This window comes from Sus scrofa, chromosome 13, assembly GCF_000003025.6.
Source record: "Sus scrofa isolate TJ Tabasco breed Duroc chromosome 13, Sscrofa11.1, whole genome shotgun sequence".
NCBI classification, from domain to species: Eukaryota; Metazoa; Chordata; class Mammalia; order Artiodactyla; family Suidae; genus Sus; species Sus scrofa.
The window spans coordinates 35,947,230-35,970,058 of record NC_010455.5 but is presented as its reverse complement, the minus strand read 5'-3'; the positions used below and the strand labels follow the sequence as shown (position 1 = coordinate 35,970,058).

At 45.8% G+C, this 22,829-nt stretch overlaps 3 protein-coding genes across 19 annotated transcripts in view; 2 read left to right on the top strand and 1 right to left on the bottom strand.

The window, feature by feature from the left end:
* Positions 1–18,458, top strand: part of ACTR8 (ARP8 actin related protein 8 homolog) — a 36,901-nt gene extending 18,443 nt beyond the window's left edge. For 2 of the 14 annotated variants that reach the window (XM_013981789.2, XM_001929049.6), the window contains exons 8-13: positions 778–931; positions 1,991–2,086; positions 2,552–2,692; positions 3,614–3,878; positions 4,636–4,799; positions 5,905–6,979. In XM_013981789.2, coding sequence (XP_013837243.1) covers positions 778–931; positions 1,991–2,086; positions 2,552–2,692; positions 3,614–3,878; positions 4,636–4,799; positions 5,905–6,048 — 964 coding nt within the window. In that variant the 3' untranslated portion in view covers positions 6,049–6,979. Of the gene's footprint in view, positions 1–777; positions 932–1,990; positions 2,087–2,551; positions 2,693–3,613; positions 3,879–4,635; positions 4,800–5,904; positions 6,980–7,536; positions 7,706–9,547; positions 14,279–14,551; positions 14,678–15,835 lie in introns of those variants that run through there. The other 12 variants (XR_002337579.1, XR_002337581.1, XR_002337578.1 and 9 more) reach the window with 12 other exon arrangements.
* Positions 6,868–21,811, bottom strand: IL17RB (interleukin 17 receptor B). 2 transcript variants are annotated; one of them, XM_005669645.3, is made up of 11 exons: positions 21,631–21,811; positions 19,557–19,581; positions 18,685–18,825; positions 16,860–16,987; positions 16,331–16,457; positions 14,280–14,327; positions 12,065–12,207; positions 11,639–11,704; positions 10,546–10,645; positions 9,082–9,180; positions 6,868–7,907 (listed from the first exon to the last, which is right to left on the bottom strand). In XM_005669645.3, exons 1-11 carry the CDS (start codon positions 21,688–21,690, stop codon positions 7,345–7,347), a joined length of 1,500 nt encoding a protein of 499 aa, XP_005669702.1. In that variant the 5' UTR covers positions 21,691–21,811; the 3' UTR covers positions 6,868–7,344. The 2 variants fall into 2 exon arrangements, with proteins under 2 accessions (XP_005669702.1, XP_020924631.1); XM_021068972.1 differs by lacking the exons at positions 16,331–16,457; positions 16,860–16,987 and having other exon boundaries at positions 6,891–7,907.
* CHDH (choline dehydrogenase) overlaps positions 19,621–22,829 on the top strand; it is a 39,751-nt gene continuing 36,542 nt past the window's right edge. The window contains exons 1-2 of one of the 3 annotated variants that reach the window (XM_013981792.2): positions 19,621–19,826; positions 21,352–21,553. The gene's annotated coding sequence lies outside the window, so the exon portion shown is untranslated. Of the gene's footprint in view, positions 19,827–21,351; positions 21,554–21,805; positions 22,119–22,829 lie in introns of those variants that run through there. The other 2 variants (XM_005669647.3, XM_013981791.2) reach the window with 2 other exon arrangements.

Here is a 22,829-nt window from a genome sequence, read left to right as displayed (position 1 = left end):
CGACCTACACCACAGCTCATGGCAACACTGGATCGTTAACCCACTGAGCAAGGGCAGGGATCAAACCTGCAATCTCATGGTTCCTAGTTGGATTCGTTAATCCACTGCACCACGACGGGAACTCCCTGAACGAATTGTTTTGGCTCATCAATTTGTACTGTCTAATGCTGTTGGTTCTCATAGTATAGGGAAAATACTGGACCCAAGTCTTCTACTGGTAAAACAAGCACAACAGTGATCTTTCCAAATCGCAGAAATGTTTAGTTAGTGGATAATATTTCTCTTAAGATTTTCTCCTGTAAGTTGTCTTATGATGCCATCGCTGGTGAGCATAAACAGGAAAACATCTGTCATATGCTGCACATATTGACTTAATGAGCTGGAATTCACATGTATTCTGTTTCTTGTGCATTTTTTGCAAATAGCATGACTGCTTCTAGGTGCTCACCACTGGTTTTTGCTAGTTTCCTTTCTCCCTCACATCTATCCATCCTTTCCTTTCATTCTCTTATTCTTACAACATTTCTTGAAGTTTGCGATGTTTCACTGTGCCTAATTGAGATGTTTGTTTGTTTCATTTTTGGCTGCACCCAAGGCATGTGGAAGTTCCCGGACCAAGGATGGAACCTGTGCCACGGCAGTGAACCAAGCTGCTGTGTTGGCAATGCCGTTACCCCACTGCACTGCAAGAGAATTCTCCTGATTGAGTTTTTGAAACACCGTCTGTATTTTCTTAACTGACAAATCTGCCCACCTACCCTTTTCTCTTAACTCTAGACTATGTCTGGCATATGGTGGATCTGATGTGTCAAGATGTTTTTACTGGCTGATGCAGCGAGCTGGGTTCCCTTACAGAGAATGCCAGTTAACAAATAAAATGGACTGCCTTCTTCTGCAACACCTTAAAGAAACGTTTTGTCATTTAGATCAGGTGGGAGCAAAATCAAAATTGCTGATTATTTTTGTTTTCAGGAAAATTTAAGATATTTAAAGGTGATTAGAATTTTAACAGTATAATGCTACTCCTTCAACCCAAGTTGATGAAGCCTTGAGGCTGAAGCTTTTAAGGAGAGAGTTTTTCGTACTTCAGAGCTGTGAGGATGTATCTCAGGCCCTGGAAAACAGTTTTTTTAGAGAGAGTTTAGGTAATTTCTCTCTCCTTAGAATCTATGATCATTCTAATAAAGGATGAAGATAAACCTTTAAGTGTAAATGAATAGCATCAGGTAAATACACAGGTGCAGATAATTAATAAGTCATCATTTGAAGTACTTTCAAAGCATTATAAAAGTCAACATTTAATAATTGCTCTATTAGAATTGCTATCTTTTTATGCTATGTGTTTTTTTTTTTTTTTTTTTTTTTTTTTGTCTTTTTGCTATTTCTTTGGGCCGCTCCCACAGCATATGGAGATTCCCAGGCTAGGGGTCGAATCGGAGCTGTAGCCACCAGCCTACTCCAGAGCCACAGCAACACGGGATCCGAGCCGCGTCTGCAACCTACACCACAGCTCACGGCAACGCCGGATCGTTAACCCACTGAGCAAGGGCAGGGAACGAACCCGCAACCTCATGGTTCCTAGTCGGATTCGTTAACCACTGTGCCACAACGGTAACTCTGATATGCTGTGTGTTTTAGACATTTTTTTTAACCTTAATCAAGTAATATGATTTTGAATAAAAAAGTTTTTTGAGGAACATAAGACAGGGTAGACTTTTCCAGTTATTAGGGGATTTGCTTATTGGTTTGGGCCATTATTTGTATATATTGGTATATGGTGATAATAAAGAACAAAAATATAAATGGAAATTTCAGAAGTGTACATGGTACAGTTGAACTCTTGATTTATGAAGTTTTAGTGAAAGTGGTAGAAAGTTGTAGGGCAGCCCTTTTATAGGTGAGATTTAGATAGCAGAGAGACTTAATTGTCATTTGAAGAGTTTACATGCACTTTTACTGATTCACTGACAGCATCTTTTCCTGGAATCAGGACATCTCTGGGCTTCAGGACCATGAGTTTCAGATTCGACATCCAGATTCCCCTGCCCTTCTTTACCAGTTTCGATTAGGAGATGAAAAACTCCAGGTAACATATGGGTGTATATTTCCATGGGCAGAAAGAAAGCTGGTCAGGCTCAATCACATTGAGAGGATATGTGCTTGCTGGAAACCTCATGAGGTCAGAATGTCAGCTGGTTATAAATTAGCCGCTAACCTAACATTTAACCCAACACTTAATAGAGTACAGATTAGAATAGATTTGAGGGCCATCTTTTTCATTAGCCACTATTTGATTAGGAAATTATAAAGTAGATTACTGGGCACTTACTTTACATTTACTTTGAACTTTTCTCTATGGTGTCATATCACCCATTCAGTTTGATAATAAGTGAATTTTCTGACTTATTATGATACTTCCAAAAGAGAATGCTTACTCAGTTTAACTTACAGGATCTGATGTGCCAGTCATGTTTTTTGAAGAACAAAATTTAATGCATCAGATTTTTTCAGGAGGCAGTATCCATGGTGGTCATTCTTCTTCCATGCACAGGCTCCAATGGCTTTGTTTTACCCAGCAACTTTTGGAATCGTTGGACAGAAAATGACAACTTTGCAGCACAGGTCCCAGGGTGACCCTGAGGATCCTCATGATGAGCACTACCTGCTGGCCACACAAAGCAAGCAAGAACAGGTCTGTGGTAATTGTGTGAGAAGGGGCAGTTTTGTCCCTGCAGAGATTTGCCCATAATTAAAGGATCATTGTGGTGGCTGCAGTCTGACATCGTACTAAAGTTGATCCTGTTTTAAGGACTGTAAATGAAATGAAATCAACATTTGAAATCCAGATGACGGATTTCTTATTCAGTAAGCATCAAGCCAATTTTCAGAATACCAATCCACACATTTAAAAGTTAATTTAGTGAAGATACTTTCCTATTTATGTACATTATCTGCTTTTGAATATCCAAAAGTACTTTCAGTAAAATCTCACCTACTTTTTAGTTATCATGGGAAAGGTGAGTGGCATAGGCAAAGAGCCGAATTCCTTTGTCCAGAGCTAATTCCAGTGTGTCTGATGCAGGAACACAATTTAAAGCTTGTATCTGCTAGTGAAACAGCAGCACATAATAGAAGAAGAGGGCAGTAAACCTTTTCTACACATTGTTCCTGTCCCACAGCTGAGCATGAAGTGCTTAGATAAGTCTAAAAATGAGGATCCATAACAGCCACTGGTCCAGGAATTTCACTGTGAAATACTCCACTTAAACTGAGTTTGAAGGGGGAAAAGTTCATCTGCACTCATGTTTCCAACCAGTAGTGGTAGAATTCTGCAGTCTGCTCTGCCTTTCTGGGATTGCTTTGGAATTATAAGCACATCCTCATCTTCTGCCCACCACCCTTCACGCCCAGGTCATCCAAGGGTGGGGACCAAGTGCTTGATTGTATACTATGAAATGTTTCCTCTCTGAGGCACAGTGACAGGCCTTTGATAAGCCTTTATAGAATGTAGAGCAGTAGGGCGGGGGGTGGGGGGTTCTATAGCTGGAGAACATCAACAGTGTTCTGTCATAGTCTTACCATCTATTTGCTTGTTCTTTTGATTGAATTAAAGTCTGCAAAAGCTACTGCTGACCGAAAGTCTGCATCCAAACCCATTGGATTTGAAGGGGATCTTCGTGGCCAGTCCTCTGATCTTCCAGAAAGACTGCATTCCCAGGAGGTGGATTTGGGATCCTCCCAGGGAGACTGCTTGATGGCTGGCAATGACTCTGAGGAGGCTCTCACTGCACTCATGTCCAGGAAGACTGCCATCTCACTGTTTGAAGGGAAAGCCCTGGGCCTGGATAAAGCCATCCTCCATAGCATAGACTGTTGTTGTAAGCACATCTGAGGATCTGGGAGAGAGCAGTTAAAGGGTTTGGGCTAGGATATAGTGTTGCCCTGCAGCATGTTCTTTCAAAAATTATCAGGCAGCTACTGTGTGTCTGCATTGTCAGGTGTTAGGAATTGGTTCCTGGCCTTGGGGAGCATAGATCCTCATGGAGGAGACCAAGCCAAGGCAGATTACCACACAGATGTGATACTGCAACGGTGGCAGATGCTACACAATTAAACTTAAGGATACTGACTGTGAGAGCTTCTGATTGAGGGATTTAATAAGGGATATTCACTCAGGAGCCGGTGTAGAGGGTGGGAGGCAGGGAAGGCTTTCTTGAGGAAGAACCACTTGAGCAAGATCTAAGGGGGAATGGGGTGTTGTCACAGGTGGGTGGCATTCCAGGTAGAGGAAGAAACATGTGTCAAGGCCAGTGTGGCTGGGGAGCATGGAGCAAGGATAAGGCTGTGGGAGTGGTGGGTACACAGCACACTGCACTCTTTAGGCAATCTTAGAGATACTGGTCCTAATCTTGGTAGTAGTAAAGTGGCGGGGGGTGGGGACAGCAACACATTCACATTCGTGTTTTGCGAAGTTCCTCTGGCTGCATTGCAGCATCGTTGAGAATGGGTTGGAGAGAGAGCTTTGAGAAGGCTCTTGCAGTTATCCAAGCAAGAGATGAGAAATGGTGGTGCCTTGGCCTGGGGTGGTTGTTTATGCGGAGAAAAAGTGTGGAAGGGGTTTCACTGTCTTTTCAGCATCTGATGATACCAAAAAGAAGATGTACAGCTCCATCCTGGTGGTGGGAGGTGGTTTGATGTTTCATAAAGCTCAAGAATTTCTGCAGCACAGAATTCTCAATAAAATGCCACCTTCATTCAGGCGAATTATTGAAAATGTGGATGTGATCACAAGGCCCAAGGTGTGTTGTTCATGATGCAAGTTATATTGTATGCAAATGAACCAGCGTTGGTTATTTCTAATTGTATGTGGACACACAGCATCCTAGAGGCTGTGGGTTTGTGTCTGGGGAGTTTTTGAGGACTGAGCAAGTGGAAAAATTACTTTCAGCAGGTCACAGGAGAGGAGCTCTGGACTAGGGGACTGCGTTGGTGGGTTTTAGTTTCTGTTCCTTCCAGCTGTCTTTCACCTTTATAAAAAGACTGGCTAGGGCAGGGAGTAGATTGACCGTCCTCAGCTGTCTGTCAGAGCAATTCCATTTTTCTCTCTTTCATATCCTGCTGAACAGACTTGTGGTTGCTAAGGGGGAGGAGGGAGAGAGTGGGATGGATTGGAAGTTTAAGTTTAGTAGATGCAAACTATTACATTTAGAATGGATAAGCAATGAGGTCCTGCTGTATAGCACAGGGAACTATATCCAATCTCTTGGGATAGGCCATGATGGAAGATAGTGTAAGAAAAGGAATATATATATATATATGTATGTATGTATGTATGAGTGACTGGGTCACTTTGTTGTACAGCAGAAATTGGCATAACATTGTAAATCAACCCTACTTTAATAAAATTAAATTGATAAAAGGATCTCCTGGTCATCCTTAGACAAGGTAATCTTCAAGGATCTTTTGGTTTGTTTCTTGAAAAGAAACATAAATGCAGGAATTTAGAAACAGATCGTGTCTGTATTTTTTATATCTCACTGACAATTCCTGGGAATATTTTTATGTAATTTTAATCCCAAGGGAGGGATTGTGGGATCTATTTATTCCACTTGATCTTCAAAATAAGTTATTTCCTTATGTATGTTCCTACCTATGGGGCCTGACTCTGGAATAATAGTAAATAGTGACTAGTAGCATCTTCAGTAGTGAAAACTTAAAAACTTGTCAGTTGAAATAGAAAGATGTCTGTATTTCTTGTGCCCTGCATGGGTCTTAAATTCAAGTTGAAAATCTGGCTTATTATGTATTGACTGAGCACGGTTTTTTAAAATCTCCAAATTCAGGTAAATGATTAAGTACCTGTCTTGTCTGTTTATGATGAAATATCTTTATCACTTCTCTTAGGACATGGATCCCCGGCTGATTGCATGGAAAGGAGGAGCAGTGTTGGCTTGTTTGGATACAACACAGGAACTGTGGATTTATCAGAGAGAATGGCAGCGCTTTGGCGTCCGCATGCTACGAGAGCGAGCTGCTTTTGTGTGGTGACGTGGACAGAAAAGTCACTGCTGAAGAACAAAACATGCCTCGTGGTATACAAGACTCTTATCAAATGTTTGTACTCTAATTTATTGACCTGGGTGCTTAAGTTTCATGGAAATACATGAATTTTAACTTTTATGTGGAGGACATGACGTTGGTGTAAAAAATAAGCTGCTTTTGTAGTCAGGACATCTGAGAATAAATATGAACTTATACTCCTGCCCCCACCTCAGGGTCTCAAACTCCCAGTGATGTAAACTGTTGCCATAGACCAGTTTTCAAGCAGTGAAGCCCTTCATTTAGGTTGACTTCTGAGTGTCATCATGCATTCTCATGTCACTATGAGGGGTGGGTGTGTGACTATACCAGAATTGTGAAAAACGTCTGGTCACACATTTTTCCTCACCTAGCATAGCAAGTGCATATATGTTATGACTCAGGTATGCTGCTAGAATTCCAAATAGGAAAAAAAATTTCTTTTAGAAATCTGGAGTTCCCTTGTGGCTTAGCAGAAGTGAATCCGACTAGGAACCATGAGGTTATGGGTTCAATCCCTGCCCTCACTCACTGGGTTAAGGATCTGGCATTGCCATGAGCTATGGTGTAGGTCTCAGATGTGGCTCCGATGTGGGGTTGCTATGGCTGGTTATGGTGTAGGCCAGCAGCTGTAGCTCCGATTAGACCTCCTAGCCTGGGACCCTCCATATGCCACGGGTGTGGCCCTAAAAAGCCAAAAAAAAAAAAAAAAAAAAGAAAAAAGATGCTGGAAGATGCTTTATCATTGCATTAGTAGAATGGTTATAATTTTAGATTATAACTTCTTGATTTTTAGGTATGAAATTGATTTAGCTTTGTAGCTATAGTTTCTGTCCTTTAATGCCACAGCATTTAGTAATATTTGTAGCAACTTTATTGGCATAAAATTTTTTAATTACAAGACTATGGTGTATGAATCCTTCCTTTCCCTGTTGCTATAGTAGGTATGCATATGGTTGACCCTTGAACAAAACATTTGAATTGGGCAGATCCACTTATACAGGTTTCTTCCAATAAATACAGACTACAGTATTACACAATCTGCAGCATCACAGATAGGGAGGGCAGACTGTACAGCTATATATGGATTTTCACCTGCTCAGTGGTCAGCACTTCTACCCCCCTGGGTTGTTAAGTTCAAGTTTCTATTGTAACCCTCCCTACAAGTAGCCTGTTCAGTGAACTTCCAAATCATCACAGATGCTTTTTTTAATCCTGTCACTGGAGGGGTAGGAAGGCATAAAGGTCTCCCACTTCATGACTGGGCTACAGGGAAGAACAGCTGTAGTGGCAGGCCTGCAGCCTTCTCCCCACCGACACATGCTGCTCGGCGTGGAGCAGCTCTTTGCAGAAAGCGGGGGCATCCTTCATGAGGTGGTATGTGGGGCAGACACTGAGTGCACTGTAGTCATCTTTGATGTCCACCTCTCTGAAATAGACCACCACGTATTTGTGCAGGTGAGTCTGGCTTCTCAGATCGCTGCAAAAGAGGTTAAAGGCAAGGGGGAACAGATCCTGGGAGTTCTCATGGGGACCGCCCTCGCTGTTGCTGCAGGTACCATCACACGCTGTGTTGCCATCATTGGAAAGAAGGAAAATGACCTTATCTGCTGCTGCCTTCTGAGTGGTAAGCCACTGCACGGGACCCATCTCGGCTATTTTCTTTTTCTGCCACTTTTCAAGGATAACCTCACTTCTGCAGTGGTTTTGAAGAAATCGAGTAAAGTAACAAACTGTGTGATGGAAACATATTTCAGATGGGTAAACCACAAGAACCTTAATGGGGGGTAGTAGTATGGTAGCAGAGAAGGAAGTCTTCTTAATTCTTTCTGTGGGGGAGAAAAACATTTGTCACCTATGGACAGGAGATAGCAGGCTTTCACTGTAGTATTGCTGATAAATGATCCCTTGCTAGGGCACGTAGGCTGAGCCCCAGGGATGTGTTATTACTGCCAGAGAGGGAGGTACCCTGATGTTCATTTTGTGCACATCACCTGAAACACACTGGTGTTTTTTAAGCCCCTGTCATGAATTAGTCCTCATGATCAAGCATATACCTTTTCAAATAAATTCATGGAAACTGTTTATGTGTAAGGTACTCTGTTTCAGGTAAGTGGTTGTAACTTTAGTATTTTTAGTGCCTTATATAAACAGGATAGCTGACCTTTGGCTCTTCACATCACATTTTGAGTTGGGTCAACTCAGTAGTTGTTCCATCTTCTACCTACAGGTGGTAGAGTTTCTTTACAGTTCCATAAGGTTAAGAGGTACCCCATTTCAGCTGGAACTAAACTGGAATTCTGTCCTATATGTGCTGTAGAATGGAAACTAGGTGTGAAACTACTGTAACGGATACAGGTCATAGAATATCCACTAAATATAGGTATTCCTAAGGTCAAAGGTCCACGTGGCTTTCTAGGCTAAGAAAGAACATGAGATTATAATCTTGTTCTGTCTACAATGTCACAAAGGCTGCGTTTATATTTCCTTGTCTATGTGTGGAGGAGAAGAGAAGCAAGGGTTTTCAGTGGGCCTTCCTCTGGCTGTGTAACTGTATAAATACACTCGTACTCAAGTCCTCAGTATTCTAGAGTTGAAAAGATCCTTAGAGTATATGAATCGAAGTGAGTGTTCTTATGCCTTCGAAGAATTATTTTTGAAAAAGGAACTAGCATCGAGTACCTATAACAGGTAAAATACAGTGCGTTTTTAGCTATCTTTGGCCCATTTCAGTCCTTGCAGATGCCTCGATGGTTTAAAAAACAAACAGGTGATAGCAGATCTGGAGGTCCCAAGCCCTGCTTTACCTTAGCAGATGTGATCCAGTCATTATATCAGTCTTATATCAGGAGTTATTTATTATCGGGAGAGCTCTAAGGCATTAAGTAATTGTTGTCTGACTGTCTAATGCCAAAATATGATTGCCTCTGGAAGAATGTCCCATTTAAAAAAATTCAGTGTTACTTCCTCATCCAGATTTCTCAACTGAATTACAACACTTACCATGCCTCCGGGTCAGATAGATCCCACCTGCTAGCACCCATATGGCCACCAGCAGAGCCAGGAGGAGGAGAGGCAGCCAGCCACTCAACATGCTTCTGCCTGGAGAAAACAAAACTTATTTATCTTCAGCAGAACAAAACCAAGTCTACCTCCTATTTGGAAAATAAAAATTTTACTCTGTGCTTTGTAGAAGTTTTGGTCCCTTTAAAGCCAAAAGTTAGTAGATCTCTATGGGGTCTGCAGATCAGTGTGTTTTTCCTTAGATTGTCCAGGTCTTTCATTAGATTCTTAAAGGGGAGAGGGGGACCCAGGAGGTTAGGAACAGTCCTCTAAAATCACTTTGGCCTCTTACTCCACATCTACACAGGCATTTTCACTGTAGCAACCAGAGTTTCCATTCGGTGTTTTGTCCTTTGATGAATTAATGTTATTCCGAGTGCAGTTACTTCATACATAGTAAGCATAGATGGTATTTTTCAGGGCTCTGTCAGACTGACAGCTGTGGGGAGGTAATGCCGCCCATCAAAGGAATGTTGGATCAGGTAAGCCCCTGCATGCAAAAGTGCTCAGGGATCTGTAGACACGGTGCCCTCACAGTGGCCAGGGCCCAGGACTGTTAGGAGGTTACATTTCCAAGAATAACACCTTCCACCTTTTGACCCCAGCCCTGGGCTAGTTCCGGTAGCGTTTGTCCAGATGCAGTGAAAGAACTTGCATCTCTAAATCCAGAGAGACATGCTGCAGAACAGGCTGCTCTCAGGCACCAGTGAGGTGTGTCTTTTGGTGCCGACACTCCTCATTTGTTATCCAAATGTTGGCTGTGTGGCCACCTGGAGTTACTGTAACAGCCAGGCCTTGGCCACTCAGAGGATAAGAAAGGACGCAGTGAAAGGTACATTCCCTCATACAGTCAGTCCTTTTATGCCACTGATGCACCCCTGATGTTTTCCCTTCTTGTGAGTATCCTGCTTGGTAAAGAATGTTGAATCTCATTCATCTCATTTTCCTTTTTTTTTTCCAGGGCCACACCCACAGCATATGGAGGTTACCAGGCTAGGGGTCAAATAGGAGCTACGGCTGCCGGCCTACACCACAGCCACTGCAACATAGGATCCGAGCCACGTCTGTGACCTGCACCACAGCTCACGACAATGCCGGATCCTTAACCCACTGAGCGAGGCCAGGGATCGAACCTGCAACCTCATGGTTCCTAGTCAGATTCGTTTCTGCTGAGCCACGACGGGGAACTCCATGAAGCCGAATTCTTACTCAGATTGCAGTTCTCGGGCACAGCACTGCCATTTTCCCTGCACCTTTGTTCAGCGCAGGTAGGCCGGTACCCTCCCTCATGCCCCTCCCATACACTGCCCCCTCAGCCTGACACATATTGAATGGGGGTGGGGCTGGGGGACCTTTGTATCCTGAGCCTCTTCCATCATCCCATGGAAAGGCCTGAGTACTTACTCTGATCTTGTGGGAAGGGGACCCCTGTGTGTGGGCAACGCACAACAGTTCCTCTGCGTCGGATGCAGTCGTTGCCACAGGTACGGAAATACGGAGTCAGCTGAGAAAAACGAGGGGCTCAGCAAGCTCTCACCACATCTCGGTCTCAGCATTATTCCTTCTTCCACCAGAACCCCTCTTCCCCTTTTTCTCTGGCTCCGACCCCTTCCTAGCATTGTAATAGGACAGTGTCCCCCCTCAGTCATACTTCTGTAACAAAGCCCTAAAATCCAGACCAATGACTTAAGACCGAACACCTTCTAAGATTCCTGGCTTACAAACCTAAGCTTTGTATATGTTGCTGAGATATTATTTTCCTTCCCTAAAAGGGTTAGGTCACATCCTGATACATATACAAATACATCCTCTAGAAAAACAGTGGTAGGACTCCTCTCAACCTAGGTCAGCACTTTACAACATGTAAGTCCCTGAGACTAGGAGAGTCTGGTTCCCTGGAAAAGGGGTGCAGTCATAATGACCGAGCGCCACCCAGGAGTAAAGAACAAAAGCTCCTTGTATCTTGGGTGTGGCTGTATGCCATCCAGACCCTTCACAGCCTCATACACTCTGACTGGAAAGAGCCCTGAAAGCATCTGCAAGCTGGACTCCCCATTCTCCAGTGGAGTAAACTCAGACCCTGAGGGGACAGAGTTGTCCTTCAGAGTTCACACACTGATGGGAACCCAGACCTGATTTCAAATCCTTTGTTACTTCATTTTTTGCAGTGAATGACTTGGGGAAACAAAATGGTATTCCTGTTTCAGAATTCCTCTGAGGCTCTGTGACAGAGGTGGGAATAAATGTGGGAAAGTCAGCAGTGACTCAAAGAAACAAAAAGGACCATGACGATAAGGTCAGCTTCCTGACCTCACCACTGCGAAGACAACTAAGAAGGACAGGCCTCCCTGTTGGCATCACTTAATGTGAGACTGCTGGTGGAGCCGGGGTGAGAACTCATCTGCTCCAACTAGAAAGCACTTCTCAAAGCAGCTGGGGAGGTGCAGTAGGTCTTCCAGCGCCCCTTCCCTCCCCAGAGCGTGCTGTTGAACTTTACCTGGACCACAGCACCTTCGCTTTCCCCAGTCACTTGAACCACCACAGAAGTTCGAGTTAGTTCTTTCTGGGGCAAGTAAGTGAGACAAAATCAAGAATTAGGGGCCATACAGGTGAGTAGGTCAAGGACTGCCCATGAAGACATCACTCTCCCCAAACAGTTTATGAATGCTTAGTGTGAATAGGGATTCAGTCCATGCTTCTGGCTGAAGATGGTTGGTTTTAGATTCACTGGGACATTTCTGTGGATGCCCTCAGGGACTTGTTTTTCTTTGAATTAACCAGACTAGCCCACATTTGGACAGCAGTCCTGCCTGTGCTCTCTCAAAAGAGAGCCTGTCCAAGGAATCTGCATTCTTTAACAAGGCAAGGAAAGCTGGAGGTTGAGGATGGGGTGGTGGTAAGGAAATAAAGTGGGGAAACATACCTCCGACACATAAGAAGTCCCAATTACAGTGGAGTTTTGGATCAGAGCCATGTATCTGTTTCCAAGGGGACTGGTTGTAAAATTCACTTCTACTGTGTTCTCGCTCTTCTTACAAGCAGTGATGTTTGGATCCCACAGACTTCCTATGAGTCAAGAGAGAATCACAAGGATGGAGCTGCAGACTCAGCCCTCATTTAAGTCCCCAAAAAGGGCTTGACAAAGACCTACATCCTCAGGCACATGTCCAAGAGACACAGATTCTACTACACAGTGTACCTTTTATTCATCCTCTCAAAGTAACCTGCTACCAAAGAAAGTTTAAGAAAAAGTTAGGGATTCCACATCACTGCTTTGCTGAGATTCTCTTCCCTGGCCGAGGCTGTTAGGAGACATGAGCTGGGTTCTACTACTCCCTTCTATTCTCAACAGCCATTGTGAATGAAGAGCAGGGGTCAAGATCTCCTTTCCAGGATGGGGAGCAGGAGCCACAGGTTAGGAGAGATGTCCAAGTTTATAGAGTGAGTGGGTTCAGGATCAGGACTACAACTACTAGAACATTGTAAGTTCCAGGAGCTCCATCTATCACAGCTTTACTGGATGTCAGGAAATAAGGAAATGCCTCATGGCTTAGAAAATATCCTGACAGGTGTACTCTGAGAAAAAGCTGGTTGTTTCATTCATGTGGCTTGCAAATCAACACTGTTAATTTCCAGGAACATGATACACAATAGCATGCATTATTTTCCCCACCCAGGAGACCATTTCTGGCGCTTGCTCAGAACTGTCTTTAGGAGTTGGTGTCTACTCCAACCAAGGCCGTTAGACCCTTGCCCGCCCTGCAGTGTCCTCCATACTTCAGGTCTCTGCTGGTGGGAGGTGAGAGGAAACACAACACTCCAACTCTGCCTTCCAGCAAGGAGCCCACGTGGCCTCAGTCTGCCAGGGTTCACAGGGATGCCTGTGGGGTGGGGGTGCCTAAAAGAGATCCATCCCCCAAAATACTACTAGCTTCATTAGCACCCTAAGATTGTACTACCAAGAAGTGCACACAAATCCTTGTAAAGCCCTTGAAAATTGGACACTTGGGACTAATTATCCTGAAGGGGCTTTTTTCAGATTTCAAAGAGTAGGGTGGGTTTTCAGTCTGGCCTGCAAGAGGTGGAACCCGCTGGGGTCACAGGTTGAAAGTATGTTCCTAGTTCATTTCTTTAGCTAACACTCCCACCTTGACTGTTTGCAGATCCGAGTAGAAGGTGCACAGGGTCCCCATGGCCACAGCTTAGTGGTCCTGGTGTCCCGGGCACGCGGAGGACTCAGAGATTCCCATCCAGGCAGGAAGGGCTTTTGGGTAAGTGCAATTTGGGCTAAAATGTTACTTCATTTTTTTTGTCTTTTCAGGGCCGTTCCCACGGCATATGGAAGTTCTAGGCTAGGGGTTGAATTGGAGCTATAGCCGCTATAGCATCCTCATGGATGCTAGTCAAATTTATTTCTGCTGAGCCACAACAGGAACTCCTAAAATGTTACTTTAATCAAGGGGAAGAGTTCCTGTAGTGGCGCAGTGGTTAACAAATCTGACTAGGAACCAGGAGGTTGCGGGTTCATTCCCTGGCCTTGCTCAGTGGGTCAAGGATCTGGCATTGTCGTGAGCTGTGGTGTAGGTCACAGACGTGGCTTGGATCCTGCATTGCTGTGGCTGTGGCATAGGCCAGTGGCTACAGCTCCAATTAGACCCCTAGCCTGGGAACCTCCATATGCCACGGGAGCGGCCCTAGAAAAGACAGAAAGACAAAAAATCAAGGGGATGGGGCAATTTTCTGTGACTTGCTTACGACATAAACCTAAGAGCCTGTCCATCCTTGGACAGGCTGCTGGATTCAGTGGGCAAGTACTAACTGGGGATTGGCCTTAACTGTCTGAGCAACTTGAATACACACACCTCCCATTCTAGGCCTCAGTTCTTTCATCTGAGGAAGTTCAATTCAGAACTCAGAAGAAGTTCAATTGAAAAAGTTCCCCAGTGGTGCGTGGGCTAAGGATTCAGTGTTGCCACAACCAACCTGAAGGCATGGGTTGCAATTGCAGCATGGGTTCAATCTCTGGCCCGGGAAATTCCACATGTCACAGTGCAGGAAAAAAAAAAATTCAACTGAGCTGTCATGACTCAAGTTATGAGCTGCTTCTAATAACAAAAGTAAATGATGTATTTACTTACCTGCCTCAATGCACTTTTTTTTGTATTTCATTATGCGGTCCAGGCAGCCTGGAAATTTGAGTGAAAGTTTTACATTTTAGAAAAATAAATCTCTTCTCCACCCCCTCGCCAACAAGTATGCACACAAGTATGCTCACCACACCTCTAAGGAATTGCCAGAACATTCCAGATAGGAGGTCAGATAGCAGATTTAAATGGGACACTAACATTATACTGTTAAACAGAAGGTTATCTAACCATGAAGTGATAACCACAGTCTACTTTAAATACAGCCATTATCAAAACAGTATCTGATCCCCAAGAGAAGACTTGGAAATCAACCTTTCTTCAAAAATGAGGTTTGGGGGAGTTCCCATTGTGGCTCAGCGGTAATGAACTTGACTAGGATCCATGAACACGTGAGTTTGATCCCTGCCCTCACTCAATGGGTTAAAGATCTGGTGTTGCCATGAGCTGTGGTGTGGCTTAGATCCTGCATTGATGTGGTTGTGGTGTAGGCCAGCAGCTGCAGCTCCAGTGAAACCCCTAGCCTGGGAACTTCTATTGCTGTAGGTGCGGCCCTAAAAAGACCAAAAAAAAGGAGGTTTGGTAATACTGCCCCTTCTAGGAGGTAGAGCTTAAGCCCATCCTATATACACCCCCACCCCAGGACTGGGGAGACTTAGTGATTTGTTTCCAAAAACGAGAGCAGGGAGAAGGAAAGGTAGTAGGTTGACATGGAAAAGCCTGGCAGACACCATGTAACCAAGTGACAAAGGGGTGCACCACCCACTCTGACAGGGTGTCATGAGAAGGATGCTTCACCTCTGCAGAATTCTCACCAAACACGTATGTTTCCAGTCTAAACACGAGGCAAGGATAAGCCAAATCCAGACTGGGGGACATCCTGCAGGATGCACAGCCAGCACACCTCAAGACTGCTATGGTTGTGAAAATGGGAAAAGGCTAGAAGCTGTCACAGACCAGATGAGACTAAGGAGACAGAGGGACTAAATGCTGTGGGGACAGAAAGAGGACATTAATGGAAAAGCAGGTGAAATCCAAATAAAGTCTGGAGTTTAGTTCATAGAAATGTACAAGTGTTGGTTTCTTAGTTGTGACAAACAGACCATGGTAACTTACGATGTTAATGATAGGGGAATCTGTACTGTCTTTGCAACTTCCCTGTAAATGTAAAATTACTCCAAAATATCGTTTTTTAAAAATGAGATTTGGTCTCATCAAGAAAGCTGCAGGTATATGGTGTGATGCCAGGAAAACACTGGACCATGACCAATGAACAACAATGAATTGAAAATTTCCCCATTTGGCTTCAGTGGTATGCCTGGGACAGGGACAGGCGTAGAATTCAGAACAGGTGACCCAGCCTGGGTGGTGGTAATGTGGGAACTGCTGGGGCCGGGTACTAGACCCTCCATACAAACAATCCCCAAACTCATCCCAGCCCCGTGCGTGACACTGCAGGTATAACATCAGAGCACTAGCTGGTCAGGTGTCATAGAGCAGGGGAAAGAACCTAGCAATTAACTCAGTGCCACCCTGCTTCTTCACCACAGCTCAGGGGTCAAGCCTACTGGATTCCAGACATCAAAGTCAGAGACTAGCAACATGCCATCAGATTACATAGCCTGCCGTGAAACTGAGACTGGAACAAACAGTTTGTGTCAACGATAAAGAGTGGCTAAAAGTGCATCAGTCAAGAAGAACCAGAGTTTGATGTCAGCTTCACTTCTACTGGGTACATAACCAGGGCAAGTTACTTAAGCTCTCAATTTCTTCATCTGTAAGATGGGGCTATCCCAACCTCAGGGTTGTCGGAGGCTTAAGTGATTCTGCGTGTCAAGTGCTCAGCATGGTGCCTGACACACAAGAATGGGCTTTCCCCTACAAACCTGCCTTAGTGCTCTCCCTGTAGTGCCTTGTACATATTACAGATGAGGAAACAGAGACTAGCAAGGCCAAACGCTAGTCCACGGTACCCTGCATTCTCTGTACCAAACCACATACCAAAGCAGGGGTCCGAGTAAGACGAGAAGATCGAGGAAGTTTACCTGGTGAGGTGAAGTTCACAGCCAAGGAGGGGCCATCTTCGTTCATATTTGCATTGGGGATATTATGGGCTCCAATGAAATAGCGTGTATTCAGCTCTACTGGAAAGCCTACGTAGGAAAACATCCACTGCAAGGCAAAGCAGCAATCCCTGAAATTTCCAAGTCCTTTTCATTGTCAACTTCATTTCCTAACTTGCTGCTGCTTACATCTCTAGCCAATGTCTGCTAAGGAAATGGACCCCATACAGTTACCAGTGTAACTCACAGATTCAAAAAATTGTAAAATTCTAGAGCCAGGATATAATTTAAGTTCAACTCCCCTCACTTTGCTGATGGAGAAACTAAGGCCCAGAAATGCTGACTTGCCCAAGGCACACAGCAGAGAAATGCCCAAACTGGGATTTGAACCTGGTCGTCCTGCTCCCGGTTATAGCTGCTCCCCGGCCTGTGTGTGTGTGGCTCAACATGCACACCCCCAACAAAGGACCTGGCTTCCGTGACTGTTATCCAAGGGTCTCTAAGTGCTTACTTTGCCGCCAGAAGGTCTGGTCTGAGTCTGGAAGGCCTCAGTGTAATTGCACCTCACGCAGCTGTAGGTCTGCTTCTGGCTCTTGCCCGTCACACAGATCTTGGTGGCCTTCAACAATCGGATACTGGCTGCCAAGGTAGGCAAGAAGGCAGTTGTGTATTTAGTGCTTCTTATGTGGCCAGCCAACGCTAGACAGCCTACCTGCCTCATGGCAGTTCACATTCACTGTAGCCATCAAAGGTAAGCACTGTGGTTGTCCCTGGTTTACAGATGGGGTGAACAAGCCTTACAGAATTTCAGGTAGCTTTGCCTTAGTCTACAGAGTTCATCAGAGGCAGAATATGGGTTCAAATTCCTAAGCCTGGATTTCACAGACACCTGCAAACGTGAGTCTAACTGCGCTATTCTGGGTCTTTTAAGAGGAACAGACCTGCTGTGTAGAACACCACCAAGGCCTTTCAGAGGGTCACCACCAGCCATGCCTGTTCTGGTTGCACCTTTATCCATGCCGATTCTTCCCCCTTGAATGCCCTTTCCTCATATTCTCTGCCTCTTCAACACCTAACTTATGCACATACCTAAAACAACAGCTAACAAACACAAGACCTCACTCTGTAGAAGGAGCCAGGATGAAGCCACATGCATTACTGCAACATCTAACTTAATGTGGTCTCCCCAGAGCCCTCTCCTGCTTCTCCCGCCCTCCTTCCCGCCCACCTCAGATGGAGTACAGGTCCTTCTGGGGTTCCCCAGACCCTATCTGTGCTTGTGCCTGCCTACCCCTGGGCCATGAGAACCCAACCTGGGCAGGGACTGTAGCTGACTCATCTCTCCGTGCATGGCACTCCCAGATTATTGACCAGAAGGAATTGAGCTGAATTTATGGGCAGAACCCACAGACATGGTGCTTAGGGCCTCAGGATTGGTTCATCCAAAGAACTCACAAGGTACCCTGGGGAAATGCCAGGACTCCCACGATGCCATTTGGAGTGGAAAAGTTATCTACCCGAGGGAAAGCTTTCCTAAACCTGGGGGGTCATCCCTGGCCTTAACCCGTTTTCCTCAATGAAGGATGGCATGACATACAGTACAGTACTCAGTGTGCCACTCGATCAGTTTCGACACTCATGCAGTCAGAACCCAGGTCAAGGAACACCCCAGGAGTGTCCCCCAGGCTTCCTTTCAGTTCCTCCCACAGCTGAGAGTAGCCACAGTAGTCATGACTTCTAACTGCTTAGGGTAGTTTTGCCTGTTTTACACTTTTTGTTAATGGTGTCTTTTGGTGGGTAGGACTGCAGGCCTGTGTGCAGATATGAATGTATGAACTCTGAATCTAGCTATGTCTGAGATTCACCCATGTTGTGTGTAGTTATAGATCACGCCATGTTGGTATCTATATAGGACTATACAGATATAATTCATGCTCATCACTCTAATGAATTCTGTTTTGTGATTCCAAATCTATCTTCAGGCATTTGATGCATTCCATTTTTTTGGTGCTATGAATACTGCTACTATGAATATTCTAGTCTGTGGTTTTGTTTTATATCTGTATATAGTTTGTTGGGTATCAGACTAAGGAAGTAATGGGTCACAGAGTCTGCCGGTTTCTGTTCTTTCTGGGTTTTTTGTTTTTTTGTTTTTTGTTTTTTGGGTTTTTGTTTGTTTGTTTGTTTGGGGTTTTTTTTGTTTTTTTGTTTTGCCAGGAATTGAACCCATGCTACAACAGTGACATCAGATCCTTAACCCACTGAGCCGCCAGGGAAGACCCCATTTCTGCTTTAGTAGACATGTCAGGCCTTATCTTTGATTGATGCAAACTTACCATCTGCCCGGAGTATCCAGCTTATGTTCATCAAAATTGAATAGTCCTCCACTGCAACACTGCTTTTAATAGGTTCCACTCGGAGGTCCCTCAAGTCTCCTGGGGTCAGAGCGTGTCGAACCATCCATTCTGGAGACAGTCCTGGGAGAAGGTGAGACTGCCCATGTCACCCCCTCCCCAGCCTAATCCAGTGCCACCTGATCTCTGTGCCCCACCCTTACCCACCCCTCATTCACAATTCATCTCTTCTTCCTGCTAAGGCAGGCCAGACATTTCTCAGTGCTGGCTGATATACGGCCAGCATGGTGCTCAACTGCCTAGCCCCAACCTACAGAGCAGGTGGGACCACTCCAGGTCCCTGTGTACAAGTATATCTAATATACTTGACATGGTTATATTAGGACCAGTCCTGCCTTCCCCATGCCTCAACTTGGACTCCAGCCAGCTGGCCTACATGGCTCACCCTTCCTTACTCCAGTCCCTGCTGGTCACATCTGTCCTTTAGCTCACCCTGCCCATCCACATTTCTTGGGGAGAAACCCACGCATTCTTCAGATGCTACCATCTCCAACATTCCTTCTCTGAAGCATTTTTTTTTGTTCCCAGCTCTAAGTGCTGTCCTTCTCATGGCACTTAATCTCCCTTCGAGGAGGGGCATAGTGATTCCTGCCCTGCCTGTGCCTCTTATGGCCCACCCCAAACCCCAGGAGCTCTGCCTTGGGCAGGTAGAGGCTTCACTTGCATCAGCTAACAAAGCACTGGTTCACCCTGTGCATGGTCTCTGATGACCCATTGCTAGGATTTGGGTTTCCTAAAAGTCCAACTGAGCTTTTGATGTAAAGCCCCACATACCCATTTCCGAGTGCACCTACCAGGCTCAGAGCCACACTGAATTGTCTGCAAGAGAGAAAGAAACTGAGTGTCATGTTGAATGCCAGGAAATCACAAGCTTTCAGTTGCCAAATGAGACAAAAACACCATTTTTTCTTCCTTTAAATGCATATGCAAGTGGTGAATGCTCAAAGAAAAGCTGAGCCGGTTCCACTTCACTGTTTGGAGGAGACTGAACAGCCCCATGGTAGAGATTAACCTCCAGGACACTTGATCCTCAAGTCTGCCCATCAATTCATGTAAAGACAGAGGTGGGTTCCCACTCCTCTCTGTACCTCAGCCCTCCTTGCTACAAACAGGGGATAACTCTGGACCATCATGAAGTTCCCTTCACACTCTAATGTTTAGCTGTAGATTTTTAGGACGGTCTAGAATACTTATTGATTGCCCCAGGTCAAGGACTGGCTGTGCCAAGAAGATGAGCAGAAGAATGCAGTCCACGGTAACTTTCCCAGGTTCTTTAACAAAATTCCTCTTCTAATATAAAAGGTACCTGAGCTATTTGCAAAATCATAAGGCAACTGTGGTTTCAACACATTTTAAAATGAGCTTAAAAAATAGTACTGTCAATGTCTAAAAAAGGCCAGTATTAAATCCTTTGGTGTTAACTGGTCATGTCTTTTTATAAGAAAAAATAATCAGTACTTTGATTTTGGGATAAAATACTGAACCTAAAAGGCAGCAGCAAGTTCCAGTGACAAGACCCAAAGTGCTAAGTCCACCAGCTCTGGAATCTGAGCTCTTGAAACGTCAACATTTCTAAACACCTTGTAAGACAGCAAAACTTTTGATGGTTTGAGTATTCTGAATTGGGTGAAATTGTCAGTCACTCATTGTCTTTTTCAAGCTGAACTCCAAAGGATATTGTCAGACAGTCTTTTAAACAAAGGAGCCACCATAGTGGGAGCTAAGTTCTTGTTAAAGGGCTAGTGAGACAAATTTTAGGAAGAAGCAAAGCAATAATAGCTCTAAACTTTACAGAGTTCAAGCTGTCAGCCTCATATATTAGGCAGCTACTTCAAAGGCAATGAATTCTTCCTTTAGAGGAAAAGGCCCAGGAGTTTGGGCTGTGAACTGAGAAGTAAAAAGAGTAACTGAAGACACCAGGGCAGGGAAGGGGATTTGTCTTTCCATCACCAAGTAACAAAATGCTTTTAGGCTATGTGCTAAAAGGGCAGCATCATAGCTTCAGATACTATTTTAAAAGTGAGCTTTTTGTTTAACAACCCTGAAGATTCCCTCAATCTTTCAAGACTCAGGAGAAGAAAGGAAACCTGCAGTAGAGTTCAGGAGCGTAGCTTTGGGAACAAGGGCCCCAGAACAGCAAAATCAGTATGGCAAGAAAGGCGAGTGGAAATTCCTATTGTGGTGCAGCGGAAGCAAATCTGACTAGGAACCAGAAGGTTGTGGGTTCGATCCCTGGCCTCGCTCAGTGGGTTAAGGATCCAGTATTGCTGTGAGCCGCGGTGTAGTTTGCAGATGCGGCTCAGATCTGGTGTTGCTGTGGCTGTGGTATAGGCCGACAGCTGCAGCTCTGATTAGACCCCTAGCCTGGGAACCTCCACATGCTGCAGGTGTGGCCCTAAAAAAAGTCAAAAAAAAAAAAAAAGTGGAATGGAGAAGCAGCTCTTGTGCCCCCAAAGCAGGCAGACTCAAGACCCCAAGCAATAACAGTGTTGAACCCCGACTGTGTGTGGGGCTCTTTGCTGCTGCCTTGAAGGTGCTGTTGCTCTCACTAGATTTTGGTGAGTTAGAGTAGGACCCTTTGTTTTACAGAAGAGGACACCTCGGCTCTAGGAGCGTAAACGGCTTAATCAAAAGCGCAAGGTGCCATGTGAACCCCGGTCTCTCTGATTCCTCTGCCCCTGAGTCAAGCAATCCATCGCCCAGTGACTCCCTGGCTGGGACATGCCGGCTGCCCAGAGGGTGCACATCTGCCCCCTCCAGACAGCCCAACGCAAAAGCCTCGGATCATAAGGTGACAGGTGGGACGGCATCAGGATCCGGGATCAAGGGATGGGGGAAGGCAAAAGAGGAGCGCGGACGGAAGCTTACCGGCTCTGGAGGCATGGCACCCCAGCACAGCGCGGCCAGGCTCAGCAGCACTAGTAACATCGCGGGGCGACTTCCCGCTACCTCACGGGGTCCGAGCCAGCCTGCAGACACGCTCTTGTCCCGGCGCCCGGGGCCTCCGGGCTCCGCCTCCCCCAGCGCCGCCCAAGTAGGGGCGGCCCCCAGGCGCCCTCTGTAGATGGGGAACTGAGTGTCCCGGCCTGCAGGGGCCCCGAGTGATGCCCGGGTCGGAAAAGCTGTCGAGCAGCCGCGGGTGCGCCAGCCCCGCGCACACGTGAGTTTAGTGAGTCAGGTGCACGAGAGCGCGCGCGCATCTTGTCGGAGCGGCCCGCTGTGCTCTTCCCCGCCTCCCGGAGCGCGCGGATCGCGGGCGCCGCGAGTTAAACTGTAGTCGGAGAGGGCCCGGTCGCCGCCGCCAGCTTTCCCAGTTCCGCTGCTGACCGTCCTGGCTCTCGGGGGAGCTGCCCACTGTGAGTAGTGGGAACGCGCCGGGACCCGGGGCCAATTGCCCCGAACGGCCCCGGCAGCAGCCTGGAGCCCCCAACGGTGGGGAGGTGGGTCGGGAGGCCAGCGGCTGGACTGGCCGAAGCAGGGAAACAAGCGGTGGGACTGGAGCAGTAATGCCGCACTGAGTTCTTCGTGGGAGCTAGTTCCTCGCAGGAACTAAGTTATATGTCATTTGTGTAAAAGAAGCCACTTCCCCTAGCTTTTCTGGTCATTGTATATTTCCACAAAACTAACCCCGACACTAACACTTGGATCTCTGAAGGCAGAAGCCTTCACCCTATGAGTTTGGAGGTGGAGTTCTCGAGTTTCACAGTGCCCAGAACCTCTGAGCAGATTTGGAGCATGCCCAGCAGAGAGCCCACACAACCCCTCAGGTCCAGGCAGGTAATTCTCTACCTCCCTGGTAATTCTGTGAAGGTGGACCGGCACCATTAAGACACAGGGAAAGTTAATAAAAATCAGATGGCTAAAAGTAGATTCCAGTACTTGAAACCCTGCTGATTCAGCTGCCTCCATTTGCCAGGGATAAGGCGGAGGTGACCAACTCAAGGCCCCTTAAATTTGTAGGCCCAGTTAGCTCCATGTTTTAGATGAGGAGACCAAGGCCTAGAGAACAGTGTGGAATATGTGGATGGAATTGTCAGCTGGTGAGAGGTTGATGTATTTAAGCAGCT

Coding starts and splice junctions, on each gene's coding strand:
- IL17RB (XM_005669645.3), bottom strand. CDS start 21,690: ATGTTACTAGTGCTGCTGAGCCTGGCCGCGCTGTGCTGGGGTGCCATG. Junction 9,181..10,545: donor CCCCTTCCCACAAGATCAGA/GTAAGTACTCAG, acceptor TGTTTTCTCCAG/GCAGAAGCATGTTGAGTGGC. Junction 7,908..9,081: donor CTATCTGACCCGGAGGCATG/GTAAGTGTTGTA, acceptor TCTCCCCCACAG/AAAGAATTAAGAAGACTTCC.